The sequence below is a fragment of the Bombus pyrosoma genome, linkage group LG9 (genome assembly GCF_014825855.1).
Source record: "Bombus pyrosoma isolate SC7728 linkage group LG9, ASM1482585v1, whole genome shotgun sequence".
In the NCBI taxonomy this organism is placed as follows: Eukaryota; Metazoa; Arthropoda; class Insecta; order Hymenoptera; family Apidae; genus Bombus; species Bombus pyrosoma.
Window position 1 is genome coordinate 9,644,608 of NC_057778.1, and position 16,898 is coordinate 9,661,505.

A 16,898-nucleotide genomic window follows, 5' to 3' on the forward strand; every position below is an offset into this window, starting at 1 on the left:
TTTTAATATAAAGCATCATTTATTTTCATAATCTCTCGATGTGTTACAAACGAATGTTATGGATTTCTTTTATCAATTTACCACAGTGTGACATAACTTTTTAATCTGCTCGAAAAAAATCCTGCATCATCCATTCGTTAAATTTAAGTTCCGTAAATAATCGGAGGCCTGTCATCCGCAATAATCCACAAATAACGAGTACAGTTTTCCCTGTCGTTAATTGGATTTGCAAATCTTTTTCCTCGCCGAAAATGGATTCTTCGTACTCTATTTGACGCAAAGGGTACAGTACAACAAAATCAAGTTTACTTAAAAAAATAATTCCTAACAATTTGTAAGAAATTTCCTTTATACATAATTCCAATTTCAATTCTCTGTCTAATCAGAATATAACACAGTATCCAAACAAACTCGATTCTAGCATCAGCTCTCTGGATTGTACTTCCAACCAGATCTCCAGCTCTTTCATCACCTAGTTTCCATCACGATACATCTATCCTCAAGAGAGAATATCCTTACCCAATGCAATTAAGTGCACCAACTGACCAGAGGTTGAAAACAATATGACCATGTGATCGTTGATTTTATCCTAATGGAATGAAACTGGCAACCGCGAGGGGTTGAACGGGGGTTGCTGCTGTAGTTTCGCGCATGCTGTTTCTACCTACCGGCAAGAGGGTTGGTTTTAGCCGGTAACGGCGACTGATAGAGAGTACGTGCAGCCGGAGGAAAGGGTAGTTTCATCCGGGCTTTATATAAGGGTAGGTACAGTTTGAAACTTAGTCATAAACTGCTTTTGGTTGATGCATGTAGTCCGCTTCTTGCGCGACTTCGAAAACAGGAACGTAATCTGTCCGACGATTAACGCGTTCAATTTGCTTTTTCCCCTTTTTCGTGTCGGTGATAAAAAAAAAAAAGAAAAGCGGAAAAGTGTAGAAGTGTAAAGGCAGAGAAATATAGGAAGAATGTCCTTGAATCGTAGCACCGTGGATAATGTCGTTTACGATGCCGAGGATCAAGTCAGTCCGATGGTGTACGTCGCTGCAGCGATCGCATTAGGATTTATCGGATTCTTTGGTTTCACCATGAATCTTCTGGTGGCGATCGTGATCGTCAAGGACGCGCAGATACTGTGGACACCCGTCAACGTGATCCTGGTTAATCTTGTCGTAAGACGTCAAATAATAATTCTTGAAACGATATTAGCTGATTTTATGGCGTTTTGCACACTGGTTTTTAAAGTTTGCGAGGGATGATTTATACATGTTGAAAGATCTTAGTTTAGTAAATTCATTATGGAATGAATAAGAATATTAATTGGTCCGATATTTAGAAATTATTTCTTCATAATTACAGTCGACAGATATCTATTATCTTTTTCAAAATTGTATCGTGGTAAAATAGAGGTCTGTATAAATCAATTTTTTAAATTCTTCAAAACCCGTATCCTCTTGCATAATAATTTACTAATAATGTTAACGAATTTACAAGTTATAAATTGTAGATCATACACGTCTGCTTTACAATTTTACAATCTTATATAGAATAATCAAATAATTCGTAATTTGTAAAGTTTTACTCGTAAAATTTTATTTGTTTTCTGTTTAAACGAGAGAGGATAATATCCTTAAAGGTATTTATGTGAAATCTCAGTCGTATAATTCGCATAGGAAATGTTAAGGTTCGTGGATGCGAATAATTTATACGTCTTTATATCGCAACTCTTTAGCGCGGTGCTAAATAGACGCATTAGTTACACTCTACGTTATTCACATAGAAACTGTGTCATTCGGTATTATGCAAATGAATCGTTTACTTTTCTCTTCCATGGGAAACTAGATATACCTATAACTTGATTGGATTTTTATCATTTAAAAACCAATCAGATTATTATCCAGTTATTGGATTTGTCGTAAATTTGATTACTTTTATGAAATTCCACTTTCTGACTAATTGGTAGGTGAAGATTCAGTTGATCGAAAATTTTAATCGGCAAATCTGTGGAATAAATTTATTTTCTATTGTTTTAGATTACAATCGCGGGAGAATTTTAACCGAAACCATGACGACCAATTTGGAAACCAGTATTTACGTAGTTCAGATTTTTATTAAAAATACTAAAATCGATTCGCGTCACATCGATTTACTCCATCAATTTAATCGAAGTTTCGCGTATATTAATTTTCCATCGTATAATTGATGTTTTCAGCTCTTTCATTTTCAGTTGTAACGTCGAGGAATGTTGTCCTTTCGATCAATTTTATTACAGAATTATTAACGCACCATCGATTTATATCTCTGCTGAATTTTGTAAGGACGTTCCATACAATCTTGACTCTTTTCCCGGGGATGAGGCTGGAGAAGAGGATTAAAACTTTGAAATTCGAGGAATTATAGTCGAAGAAGATGTACATTAGAGTACTAAGTCGATAAAATTCGTGCAGCTTTGTCGGCAGGCTTCGTGTTATCACATCTTTCTAACTTTGATTTTCGTCCGTCTGTTTCCCTTTTATGATACAATTATTCGGTGAGCTGGAGATACGAAACGATCGAAAAAAATATAGGAGAGTGTGAATATTTATAAAGTAACGGGCTTCACGGTGGAATCTACCGTAACAGAACGGTATTTTTCCACGTCGTTTGTGTCAATCAGTCCTCTAATGGCACCCTCGTAGCACCGTTTTTTCATCGAATATCATCGAATATATTGCCATTGTGGAATTGAATACGAGTGTTGAATGGAAATTGAAAAATTGTGAAAGTTCTCTGATCGTTTTGTTTCTTCTTTTATTTCGTTTTATGTGATAATTCTTTTACACATTCAAAGATTCAACGTGAATAATTTAAGGACAATTTTTATTTCAGGTTGGCGATTTCCTGGTGGCTGCGTTTGGAAATCCTGTTGCGATGGTTTCCGCTATCACAGGCGGATGGTACTGGGGCTACAAAATGTGCCTCTGGTATAATTTATCGTTTATTAAACGTAATCGCATGAAACTTCTCCGAGGCATATCAACTACGTACGAAACGATATTCCCTTTCATCCTGAACGAATGTAATCTTTCTATTATTCCCTTTTATTACTCGCTTTCGTTGTAATCGCGATGCATATCGTGGTTTCTCGCGGTAGAGAATAATTGAATCTCGGATAAATGTAATCTTCTTGCTGCCGTTTAAAGCGGCTGACTCCAACGAACGGAAAGAAACTCAAGCAACTTTTACTGAAAATTAATGGCTGAGCAAGATTGTTTTCCTCACGGCTTTCCACAGTTGAAAATTAAAGACAAACGTAAAAATGTCTGATAAAGAATTCGCATTACAGCATTGCGATTAGTTTACGCTGCCTCGATTTACGTTATAATTAATTTACACCATCGATATCGGCTATTTACGGAATGCGGTAAAATTTCTCGTTATGTGAAATGGCAACGACACTCCGTGATCCTTGGTGAAAGGAAAAATTGGATTCTTTGTCGTGACAGATCTAACGCTACTGCGTCAGTATTGGTAGGCATGTATGTACAGAGCGAATTGTGCCATTTTTTTTTTAACGAGCTTGTAAAGCAACAGACGTAAACTACAAAAGCTACCATTGAAAGGGGAAGATTTTTCTGGAAATAGAACAGCCGAAACACGGCCAACGAAACCAGCCCTTCTCTGCTCTCTTCTATTCCATCTCCGTTGGGAACCTGATTACTTTGCAACGTTAAAATTCCAGCCAATGTTGATGTTTAATTACGAAGATTTCACAAATGAATAACTCGTTCTCATCTTCTTAACTCGTTTCATTCAAATATTTCTCTACGTTTATTTAAAAGTTTTGTTCACCGATTCTCTATGATACAGCACTTTTTTATACAAAATAATCGCACGAGATACAGAATAATCGTTCACGAGAATTAGAATATCCGAGGAAAACGAAGTAGGAAGTACCATTTATGTTACTACTTATGTCCCAGATGAAACTTCCAAGCACAAACGCAATGTGTAAATGTTGTGACATTCCCTGTCATGCACGATTCGCTCGTAGAATTTCAATAGCACGCGCAGAAAATCCATTTATTTAATACGTTAATGCTCATTATCGGCACGAATGTAATAATCATTCAAGTGCGTGCACCGATGAAGATGCGGTTTGTTAAACGTAATTATCGTAAGGTAATTCTGCAAAGCTTTAGTCTATTCGAGTTCTTTTCTGTTTAGACTGGCCCATTTTTTCTGTTGCTGGTTATCTCATTTCCGCTTCCTCTCGTTAACTCTGTGATTCCTTTCATTCAGCGACTGCTTTTAGCGTTATTTTTCTATATTTTTCTATCTTTGGATATAGCTATTACCGTTGCAAAATAATCAATTTTATATATATAAATATCTCAATACATGTATACGCTTTTAGAGAAGATTATTAGTCATTTATCATCAGTATAAATGTGGAATATAAGATAAAATTAAGTATTTTCGAGCTCAAATCGTCGAGGCTTGAAAGTGTTTAATAAAAGAACGTAAAAGTGAGCCGAGTATCTTCTATGAATTATTTTTGCCTTCACTTTGTCACAAAATTTGACGAATTTCCTCGTTAACGGAACGTATAATTATCCCTGGAACTAATAATTCTTTAGGATTCGTAGAATGGACGGGTTTCGTTCTAACGAGATGGCACGTTCGCTCTGTCGCGGTCTCGTAAAATCCTGTGTCTCTTTCAGGTCATTAAATATGGTGTCGAGACGACGAAATTAAGAGAAAGTATCTGGCGCACGGTGTACCTACCGCAAAGTGGAGTTTCGTGGTTTGTCATCGTTTAAACGTTCAACAAACCTTCAAAGAATTTTTCGTGGAAACTGCAAATGATAAAAGCAAACCATGTTACGTCTAAGTCCGAGAGAGAATTGGGAATACACGAATATTTCTAGTGAAAAGTTGAGAAATGTACATCGACACGATTGTAGTCCAAAATTGACGTCGTCATACAGGATGTCCCAGTTCCTCTCTCTAAAACGATACTGGCATATTTTATAAATAGTTTAAAAATGTAGCCCTCGATCAGATATAGGTTCATAAGAAGTTTACAGAAAAATTATAGTTTAAAATAAAACTGGTTACAATAATTATTCTTATATCTTGCTGCTTTTTGATGATACTTTTGTATCCGATAGAATCGTAACTTTAATGTTTCATTGATCTTACTAATGATTTATTAGTATATTATTCTGACTGTGATAACGCGACTGATATTAATTTATAAAGATTTCAAGTTCCCGTGATACTTATAGAATAAAATATGCCAAAGATGCCAGGTCGAAATCAAATCTAACGATTTTCATAAATTTCATTAACCTTCCGCCCACTTTCTCCTGCCCAGAACGATTAATATTAACCAAAAAATCGTCGGCTTGTTACAATGTCATTGAAACAACATTTTCTTTTTATTTTTCAAAGCTACGCTTGGTTCATGTCCACTTTGGGATTCGCCAGTATCGGCAACCTGACAGTAATGGCTGTTGAAAGATGGTTACTGGTAGCCAGGCCGATGAAAGCTCTGTCCATAAGGTGAGAATGATTCCATTTACTTTTACTTTATTTGACAGTCAAAGATATTTCGAAAGAACTGTGTATATATCTCGCCAAGGTGAAGAAAAGTGGCCTTGGCTTTGTTAGTCGAATGGTGCAGCAACACGACGGACGTTCCGCTCCGAAAATCTCAACTCATCGCGACACACGTGCACGTGAACAATGTAGAGAAGAAGTGGATCGTAACACTCGATCCTGCGTAATACACGATACTTTTCTTTGCTCTGTCTAATTACACGCTGAGATACGTCGCGTGTCGAATCGAATAACGCGAAGGCGAATTGATCGTTCCGCTTACAATTACAAGTTATAGCTTTTCAGATCGATCTTATGAATCGCGCGTTTATGTAAATACAGCTCCTTTATGTAAATGAACGTTCACGGCGAGAAATAATCACTAATTTGTAAATATTCAGAAGATAAAAAGCATAGCAGTGAACAACTAGCTTCATAGATCAGAATTTCTGATGTCTCAACAGAGACTCGCCAAACAACTTTCAATCGCAGTCTTTGAACTTTATAGTGGAAAAAATTTGTATCGCAAGCTGAGAAAATCGTACGGAAATTCTTGACTCTTTGCAGAAATTCGGAGAAGCCTTTTCTAACAATTTGTAACATTTTGCGCCGTTAACTGTTCGACGAATACGAAAGCGTTCGAAGCAAAGATGTTTCACGTCGTGGATCGAGCCTGTAAAGTAGTAGCATTCTTTAATAACCCGCGAGAGTAATTATGAACGTCGTTCTAGATTCTAGAGGATAAGTTCAAGATTAAAGATCCGCGTGAACCATTTCAACGGTATTTTACCGATCTTCTAATCAATTTTGGATTAACAATGTCAGTCTCCATTCTTTAGACGCTTCTTAAGGCGCAGCTTTTTACTCTTACGTTAAGACAGAATGGTGTTTCGACGATGAAAAAGAAAACGCGTAGAGAAATGTTCTTAAGTGTTTACGGTACGATGATAAAGGAGAAAATAAATTTTCCTGACCGCAAGCCACGATTACTTCGCTCAACACCGTAAACGAAGTAATCGTCTAACGCGAAAATTTTTGCCGACGATCGTTGGCCAATGAAAAACCGAATTAAACTGACGCCGACAATATTAATTAGAGAGTCTAGAACGTACGTTATCGCTTGAACACGTTCGGACGTGATACGTGTTTCTTAGAAAAAGGACATTTTTACTTCCAACTTTGTTCCCGTCGATATTGAAACTTTAATCGATTACAAAATGTTCCCCTAACATCCTTATCTATCCTCGAAGAAACGTTCCGTTACAGATTTTGCATACAATTTTTTCAAAACGTGCAACGTGTCTTCCGTGATTATTCTACATAAATGAATTTTTTATTTCTCTGACGAGTTATTCAATAACAAAGAAAGACGCTAATTCTCGTGATACTCTGCATTGCCTATGCAATTACCTACTATACTAAATATAATAAATATTATAAATAAATACTATACCAAATAATATACTAAATATGATTGCAGATTTTGTCGATATCATTTAATGACGAAATCCGCAATCATATGCCAATATTATGCACGCTGACGATAAGTTGCCTTATAATTTTACTTCACGCTCTGTCTGTACGGATCGTTTGTTTTCGACAGGCATGCGATAACACTTGGAATCTTTGTCTGGATCTATGCACTCTGCCTTTCTCTGCCACCACTATTTGGCTGGGGTAGTTACGGTCCAGAGGCAGGAAACGTGTCTTGCAGCGTGTCCTGGGAAGTCCACGACCCTCTTACCAAAAGCGACAGCTACATAGGATTCCTCTTCCTGTTCGGTTTGATCATCCCCGTCTTGGTGATCAGTAGCAGTTACGTGGCAATTATAGTGACCTTGAGAAAAGTGCGAAAGAGAGCAGGTAAGTTAGTTCCTGATCGGTATCTTTTCTAAGAACTTGGAAGATTTGATCGAGTCTGATCGAAATCTCCTCGGAATTACGATAAAGCTACGAATTTATGTAAACTTGTCGGCAGATAAACGATTCGTGCAATAGGAATTCCTCGCAATATTTTGTTTTTATTTAATTTGTACTTTACAATTTGCCCAGCTGGACATTCGATAAATTTTTCTAGCATAATTGCTAAATAACATGTGCATGGCTACCCCCAGCGGGATACCACCTTCAAGTTTGACTATTTTATTTCTTACCAAGAAAATGGAACATAAGAAAATTTTTTTCTCTTTTATTATTTAATTTGTACTTTACAATTTGTCCAGTTGGACATTTGGTAAATTTGTCTAACTTAATTGCTAAATAACATGTGCATGGCTACCCCCAGCGGGATACCACCTTCGAGTTTGACTATTTCATTTCTTACCTAGAAAATTGAACATAAGAAAATTTTTTTCTCTTTTATTATTTAATTTGTGCTTTACAATTTGTCCAGCTGGACATTTGGAAAATTTGTCTAACTTAATTGCTAAATAACATGTGGATGGCTGCCCCCCAGCGGGATACCATCTTCGAGTTTGTCTATTTTATTTCGTTAGTTAGGTCAGTGGGGTGTTTTCTCTTTGGTCTTCTTTTTATGAGAGTTTTACTCGCTTCGGCAGCCAACTGGTGCTCGCAATATGCATGATTTTTCATTTATACGATAGGATTTTTCGTTCGAATAAATGAGATCGATGGACAGAAGGCTATTTAATTGAGCGCTAAATGATAAAATTTCAAATACATAAACGGAGTTAATAGGAACAGAGTTCTTCTGTAGTTTGTCTTTTGTATTTGTGAAAGAGCCAGACTTCCGTTGCTCACGCTAGCAGCACGAAAATAATTTGTTTCACAGGCGCAAGCGGAAGACGCGAGGCGAAGATCACGAAAATGGTTGCACTAATGATAACTGCCTTCCTGCTCGCTTGGTCGCCTTACGCTGCTCTTGCGATCGCCGCGCAATATTTCGACGTAAGTAGCAAATTCATATTCCAGAGTATAATCGTGTAAAGTGGTCATAGTTCCATGATTTCACGCAGAAAATTTTACAACTTCCTCTTATTACTTACAGCGATCTTCTTAAATACATCTTTTCTTAACGTTATCAGATGAACAATTTCTAATTTTCTTCCTGCGAAGTTTCGTTTAACGCGCCATGTAAAATTCAAGTTTCCGTTGATAGAACTGAGATAACACGAAAACTCGTCTTACGAGGTTCTTCACCATCGAGAGCAGTTTCATATTAATTTGTAAGATCTGCTGAATTTGAGAAAGCTGTATCGTTGCACGCGATACGAGATGCACCTTCCTTTGTTCGTACGCCGTGAACGATTTGCATATCTATACATGTAGGGTGAAAGTATTTCGTTATAATTTCGTATTACCAGCAGGTGCTATTAACAGACGCAACGCCATAACGATGGCCGTTAAATATCGTCACCCGTTTCGTATGTACTCGATGATACTTTGTGTTTCAAACTGGTCTCGGAACCTAACACAGAACATCGCCATCGACGCTTAACAGTGACGGTTAACTGGAAAAAGAAACAGAGAGAAAGAGAAAGAGAGGAGTTAACTTATCGTTTGAACTTTCAATCTTATAAACATGATAATTCCTTTACTTAAGAATCTTCCGTTTTTTAATATAACCACGTCCATGATAATTTATTTAGAAATCACAACGCTATTGGTAGACGATACAACAGCCGACAAAACTCATTAAGCGGCTAATAGAAATCGTTGACCGTGAGACGGTGCAACAAATTACTCTAACAAAATCTTCGATTAATTTTCTAGGCGAAGCCATCGGCATCGGTAGCTATGCTTCCGGCGTTATTGGCCAAATCCTCCATCTGCTACAACCCTATAATCTACGCAGGTTTAAACAGCCAATTTCCCCGCTCTCTGAAGAAGATCTTCGACGTACGAATCGCGAGATCCACGTTACCAGACAGTCAAAACACCGCGTTGACGCTGTTGAACAGGCAAGAGCAAAGGAACTGAGGGCCATTATCTCTATCGAACAACGCCACAAGTGTCTGCAGCTACGTAGATGTTGGATGAATCGTGGAACCATCGAATATAAGTCGTCTTAACAACGTGGTTCTTGCTTCTTGCCCCTTGGTTGTTTGTTTTCGCCTCTTTTCGTCCGCTAAATTTGCTTATCCGCTTACGGATTCACGTACGTGAGCGGATCTTTTGTTTTCGCGATCGAATCGGTCGTGAGAACCGCGTTGAATTTTGCCGGGATACGCTAAACCTTCTTTCGTTTCGATGCGAAGGTCTTAACACCTGGTGGAAGTTTCGAAGATCGCGGTGAAAAGCAAACGATACGCGTCCTTTTCTTTCGTTTTCCAGTATTTTCGTTTGCTTTTTACAGTCTTCGTGCCTCTCGCACGTTGCCACGTGTTAATTGATGCGTGAATCTTTTTGCCTGCTTGGTTCCACCGATGAACGTCGCAGTGTGTCTCTCGAAGATCGTTCGTGCAATGAAACACGCGAATAAGAAAAATTGAATTTCATTACGGTTTGCTTTCGCGCAGCGTGACATTCTTTGCCGAAATCACTCGTAGCAGGTAGTTTGAATGTATTTTGGCGCAGGTAAATTGCTGAAATTCCGAATAAAAGAAACACTGAAGTTTTGACTAGAGTAAGATAGAATTATTCGAGTTAGAAGAATATTTGAGTCAAGCTAAGTAATTCGCCTTGTGATTCGCCAAATCTAACAATGAACAATTTTCAAGCAAGTCGCGTTTCAAGATATTCGACTTGTCGATCACGCGATAAACGAGAAGAGGGGTGATCATAATGTCACCGAGAGAAACAATAAGAATCTTGATTAAACTTCATTTATAATCTATATTACACGCGACATTTTAAATCCATAAAATGACAATTGGTCGTAAATTAATACCACGTGGGAGGAAAAAAGCAAAGCTTGGAGCAACGACGCAATTACGTTATCCATTAAGTGTCGATCGTAAAGCAGACGCGTTGTTATAATTTACAAATAAAAATAATCAATAAGCAATCGTATCTCTCTGTTCTCCATTGAAAGAGATTCTACGCCCGTAGAATAGTAATAGTTGCGCTGTTATTCTTTCTAATTCCTCTTACGAGTTCCAGTCGCGATGGAATCATTATGGATGGCTTTGCGAAGTGTCTGTATTACGATTCGTAACACGTGCGATTATGGCAAGATAGCGAAAGTGAAATCGCGAGGAAAATTCAACGTCGCTAATCAAACCTTTTCTGAAGCAACTGCGTACGATACGATTGACCCATTCGGATATATAATTTCAAATTCAATCAGAAATCCTAACCGCAATTATATCTGCACGCTCTCCCATATCGTCCTTATTTTTCTTCAATTATAATTATATTAAATTAAATTCAATTCAATTATAATCATGGCAAAAGAACATACAGTAGTTTACGAAAGCAATCGAACGTTCGTGGACGTTTTCTAATATCGCGTATCACGTAAAACAGTTTGAAATTTCACTGGCATCGTGAGACACCGATATCCTGATTATGTTGATAAATATTGAAACAAATGTAAAAACTTACACGGAAAATGTACAAGATGTTTAATGCTAGCGCATCTGCTTGCTAAGTGTCTTCTAGAAATCATAAAACAGCCGAATAAGCCTCGATATTCGGTAGGATCGTCTTTCACACTTATTATACGCCCAAGATGTCTATTTACGCTGTATACTAATCTTTCGCAAAATATATATTTGCGGCAAATATCTCGTGGCTTCTATACGCGTTCGCAGATTGATTCGAAATTTTATTAATACAACGAAGGTAGTCGTTGCAACGTTAATGAAATTCCAAAATGTTTTCTACAACATAAAAGTTATACGTACAAGTTTTCTGCAGTGGCGTTCGCATATTTTTGCGCGCCATTCTACACCTGCGTACGTAGTGCGCAGTTTACGAAGACACTGCAGATGATCGAAGAAAAGAAATCTCTCGCTGACATTTTCTGAAAACGCGCGTTTTGATATTCTACGACCGAGACTACGGTAGATAATTGTCGACTGTTGGTTGATCGTATCGTTGCGATTATGGCAAGATAGCGAAAACAGGACTAGGTTTTCCATTAATCGAGCGTGTAACGACTCGAGCGAAGAGTGAAAAGGAATGAATGGATACCGTGCGTAATCTGTCTGTGAACGTTTTCACAAGAACGATCGGTATTACGCAACGATAATTGGCCACAGTCTCGCGACTATGAAGATTCGTTCGAGACGACGAGTTGCACGGCCAGCCGTGAGACAGGTTTCGAATAAAAGCAAAAGCCACCGCGAAATGGGACATTGGATCTTGGTTTTTTTATTGCCACATCCTTAGCACGTGATCGTAATACTTCATCGATGGCCAAAGAAAATCTTGGCAACTGATACACGTGCTCGTCGCCTGAGAAAGAGAAGAATAGGAATCGTGGGATTAACGAACGGGGAACTATTTGTTCCGGAAGCTTTATCGTACAGAACGATTTTACACAGAAGCTTACAAATTCTTATTTTTCTCTATTGTTTATTGCTTGTCATCTTTCGATAAGAGAAACGATATTTTTTCGTGGTTGATCTCCTAATTTTCTTCTCGTAACATACAAATCCGATCGTATTGTGCATCGATTGTCGAAAGTTTTGATGCTGAATTTTCATCTGATTCAAATAATCCCACCCTGTGTTCGATTATCTACGAATGAAATTCTTATCTTACAAAGTCGGTTTTATTTATCGTATATTTAAAAAGTATAAAGTTTTCCTCGATTTACCATCGAAAATTAACAAATCCTTTTTATAATAAGAAACAACTAACCGTAACTATTTTGTGAAATATATTTTTAGTATCCTTTCACGGATCGAAGGCGTAGAAAATGGATATTTTTGTAGGAAAGCGCGTTGCGAGTTAAAGAACGATCGCATCGGGCCAGTGCACAGTGCGGCATTAGAATGAGATTTGGGGACAAAAATCGGAATTCGCTGGTCACATTCGTTCGCGGATCAGATACACAGGTAATCGCATCAGATTTTGAGGTAGAATTACTCGACTTTTGGGAGAATTACAATTATATCGCTTACTTGCAGACTGATGATATCATCGTACCGTAAGATCGAAATCGGACGATTTTTATCCACCGCATACCGCATTGTATGGCGTAACGATTGGAACCAGATCCGAATACGGATGAAGCCAGAAAGAATTAAAAAATGATGGCTTCGAAAGGAGCGTTTGCGATATAAAGGTTAGTCGAGGCAAGCAGCCTTATTTTAGCGTAGACACTCGTTTTCCACGAGAAACCTGCTTCGAACAGGAGTGTCGATCCTTTACGGAAGCGAATTTTTCGAGAGTGCAAGCAAAGATAAAAGTTACGGTTAAACACGAAAACATGCGAGAAGAGTTAAGTGGAAAGAATGGTAGTTGATGAGAGGAATCGATAAGTTTCTATGTTCAATCGGATAATCGTTTCATTTTGTTAAGAAAAGATTAGTCTGCGTTGTTTAAAAGTAAGTTTATGGAAAAAGAAGCAAGTAAAAGAGAAATAATTTTCCCGAACGAAAGCATGAAATTGTGCATAAAAGATATTCCATATTCACGATTAAAATATATCATCACCGTTGTAACGAATCTTCTACGAATTTTGTATTAAATCCTCTCCTGTTCCGCCAAACGATTTATAGAAAAGTATTTGACTATTCCATAACAAATCGTCTTCGGTGGATGCAATTCGTTTTAACCAAAAGAACAGATACAATTTCCCGTTTCGACGAGACGGTCGTAAAACACGAAGAATGGCCCGCAGAGAAGGTCTTCGTTGTCAACGAGCCGGAATGGCTCTCTTGAACGAAAGAAGAGGAACGAATTTTTTCGACAGGGATACTCCTCATTTCCTGACATTTAAATCTTACGGGGAACGAGTTAACCAAATCGATGGAGAAGCAATTAGGACAGAGGAAAAGAGGCAGAAGAACGGCGAACGAATCGAACGGTGAATCTGACGTAGCTTCTGAAATCTGAGCTGTTGAAAATAGGATCCACGTTAAGAGACACGAGTTTCTATTCTTTCGTTGAACAGGGCCATAAACTTGACAAATGAAAGGCGATTTCAGCGCAAGTGTAATTTACTGATATAAATGGCTGTGAAAGGAACTTATCGAGTGGACCACGGAAAAGATCGTACTGCGATTCGATCGATCGCCAGAAATCTAATGGTAAATTGTGGCCATTCGATTCGATTCGATATACGGCCGTCTTGTTATTTAGTTATTTCATCACGAAAGGAAGAAATAAGAAATATTTCGTGTTTTTGGTGGATCGATTCGGTTGGTTGAATTGTTACAGAGCGACGTAGATTGTTATCGGTTTGGAATATGCAGCGAATCCAAAGTTTCATGGATATATCACGCGACTAACACACAGACACGTTATACAGTACGTTATTTTACGTTATTCTCTTATGCTGTTAGGTTGCACCTTTTAAGAAACGAGAGATTATGCGTAGTAAGTTTGCAGATTGAAGTCAGAAATAATAATTTGTCAGTGACAAAATAATTAATTAATAATTAATTAACAACCCAATAATTACGAAAGATAACAATCTGGTCTCTAGGATTGTTTGATTAATCTACAACACCTCTCTTCGAAAATATGACATTTATCGTTCAATCAGTCGATTAGTTCGCCTATAATACTCTGCTGAGATTTATGTTACAACGATCTATATTCTCCGAGAGCAGGTAAACCCGTTTTGCCTGCAAGATTTATCAAGTGTTGAGAATTCTCAGGTAATAAAAACATGGAGCGCGTGCTTTCAACTTGGAGCAGCTCGTAACAGCTTAAAAAAGCAAGTCTCGTCGAAGAAACGTGTCGCGACCCTACGCTTCTGTTCAAGAAGTGGTGTCAATAAAACTTTTGCTTATATAAAAGTAAATGAGAACGTAAACCATTAAAAGAGTCAGAAAGTTGATTTTCATCTTCCTCGGCGGAGTAACGTGGAGTAAGAATGAAAAAGAAAATCAAAGTCGTTGGCGAGCGTGACTTTTAAGGAATTTTTCCTCGTCGAATCCTTGAAATTCACGCGGACATTTTACAGCACGCGTTTTTATGTACGTGCGATTTAATAGCACGAAGATGTTTTTCTACTTGAGACACGCATCGATCGAGAAAGAAATCGATATGCACGGTACGTGTAATACGCGGTGGTTTCGATATGGGACGGACCACAGTGCAGCGAACTGTTCCGATAGCAAATCGGTCGCGAACGAGTAACGGTACCGAACCAGTGAAATTTGTCCTAATTCTTTATTTCGCCACGATTCGCGAAACGCTATCTCATGCTTGATACGTTCTATAAAATAGTTTCTTTTTTGTCGCGTATAAAAATTTCTACGTTTCATAATTTTTGATCGGAAATTTCTACGTCTCGCTCATTTAACATTCGTGATCGTTGTTTTCGATATAAAAATAATGGAAAATGTACGTAAATGTAAGAAGATCGCAGGCGAACGCGTAGCAATTACACGTTTGTTTGTTCTAATGTTACTTTACGACTAGAAGGAAATATCTTAATGTAAAAATACATTCGTCGCATTTGACGATACTATTGCTACGTTCTTGTCATTTAAATTGAATTTTATCTGAAAACGATATCTCGCTCTGGATTCCTATGTCTCTGTTGCTTGAATTGAACGCGGTAAAAGTATGGGCAGGTCGAATTAGTTCAAAATGATACGCAACAGCAGTTTCTTACGCTCTTATTTCTTGAATTGAATTTAATCAAACTTTTACGACATCGGATTAGTAGCTGCGATTTCCTATATTGCTGTTGCTGCGACGTTGATAAAAAGCCTGATGATCGCTGGAAACTGCGATTAGATTAGATTAGATTAGAATTGTTAAAAGTATAATTAAACGACCAGATATTCGAAATCACTTACTTCGTTTCTGCTTTATATCTAATACGTTCTCCTAAACGGAACCAAGTATTTTACAATGCTTCGAAAGGCGATAGAAATCGTTAAAAATACCGGTTAAAGTAAATGGAAAGTAAATAAAAATATTTGAATCGCGAATACTTGACGTTTTGCTTACGATGATATGTGAGCGTTCCAATTATTTTGGCCGTCTGGCACAGGTAAAAATAATTCGACCTGGTCTCGAAGAAAAGAAAATTGTAAAAGAGAAACTCGAGTCCTTCGAGACTTGAAACGAGCGTCCAAGTTTCTGGGTGTCCTGGTTTATCCTCCTATCGATAAATTCGTTCGCACGAACGTATGATATTATTACGCGATTATTCGTACAGCGGAACATTTCTTGTACAAATTCCAATTACTTAAACGAACGCAACAAGTCAACACGGATCTAGTTTCTTATCAATCGTGATCTTACCGACCACGATCATATTCCACGCATTTGTATCGGTTTAAAACGTGATTATGCAACTTGGGAAAACTCTATGAATTTTTCTTTTCCACTTGAGCGTTCCACGTTTCGTTTTGCGATTATACGTTGTCTCTGCTAATTTATAATAAACTTGTCGCTATTGCGTTAGAGATTATAAGAGGAATACAGCGTTCTTCGATTCTAGAAACAGTTTTGTTTTCTTATCCTACACAGATCGGATCGTTGGGCTTTAAAAATTATAAATCTCAAAGGTTTAATTTCGGTTTATCGGTTGACTTCTAGAAAGAATTGGAAAGTAAGAACTTTTGGAAATCGTAGAAGACGGCAGTGAAATTTTATTTTAGCTTTAAAATTCGCAACCCACGGATATTTGTTTCTTTACCTCTGTCTGTAAAGTGTCAGATCCGCCTGAAGCAAATTAATAGATCGTCCGAAAAGTTTCTTTCGTCTTATAAGGAAATAATGGACGCACATTTTTCGTTTTATATTATTTTATCGAATTACGTACGATCCACTTTCTTCTATCAAAATAAAAATCACAACGTTCGACAGATTAGGTTTAATGTTTGTACAAAGATGCGTCGTTGTAAAAGACGTGTAAGTTGTAAAGACTGTAAAGACACTTTTCGGACAACCTAATACAAATTACAAATTACACCGTGTAACACGGTTTGACACTTGTAACGGGTAGACTATCAAACATTCCTTTCTCAGAGACCCGTTATTTGCTTAATGCATTCTCACCGGTCCCACACAAATAATCATATTAATTCGTCCAGTCATTGTGGTAAAAAATTGCCGTTACTCTATTGCACAATCACATTTTAAGATTTACTCGTCAAATCTTCAACTTTCACTCGTAAGTATCGTCCAGTTCGTTGATACTACTCGTTCATCTTCGAAGAGAATTTGTGGTGTCAAAACGACCAGCCGTTAAATTAATCATCGTGCTCTGTCGTTTAAAT

General features: G+C 37.6%; 1 protein-coding gene across 5 annotated transcripts; it reads left to right on the forward strand.

The window, feature by feature from the left end:
* Nucleotides 1–117: 117 nt before the first annotated feature.
* LOC122570526 (pinopsin-like) lies at nucleotides 118–16,411 on the forward strand. Of its 5 annotated transcripts, XR_006317832.1 has the most exons (8): nucleotides 118–761; nucleotides 983–1,169; nucleotides 2,866–2,960; nucleotides 5,434–5,544; nucleotides 7,184–7,443; nucleotides 8,372–8,487; nucleotides 9,313–12,545; nucleotides 12,618–16,411. XR_006317832.1 is itself a non-coding variant. In XM_043732936.1 (6 exons), the coding sequence occupies exons 1-6, from the start codon at nucleotides 966–968 to the stop codon at nucleotides 9,517–9,519; spliced, it is 993 nt and encodes a 330-aa protein (XP_043588871.1). In that variant the 5' UTR covers nucleotides 118–965; the 3' UTR covers nucleotides 9,520–16,411. The 5 variants fall into 5 exon arrangements, 2 of the variants coding, with proteins under 2 accessions (XP_043588871.1, XP_043588872.1); XR_006317830.1 differs by having other exon boundaries at nucleotides 118–1,169; XR_006317831.1 differs by having other exon boundaries at nucleotides 118–1,157.
* Nucleotides 16,412–16,898: the final 487 nt, after the last annotated feature.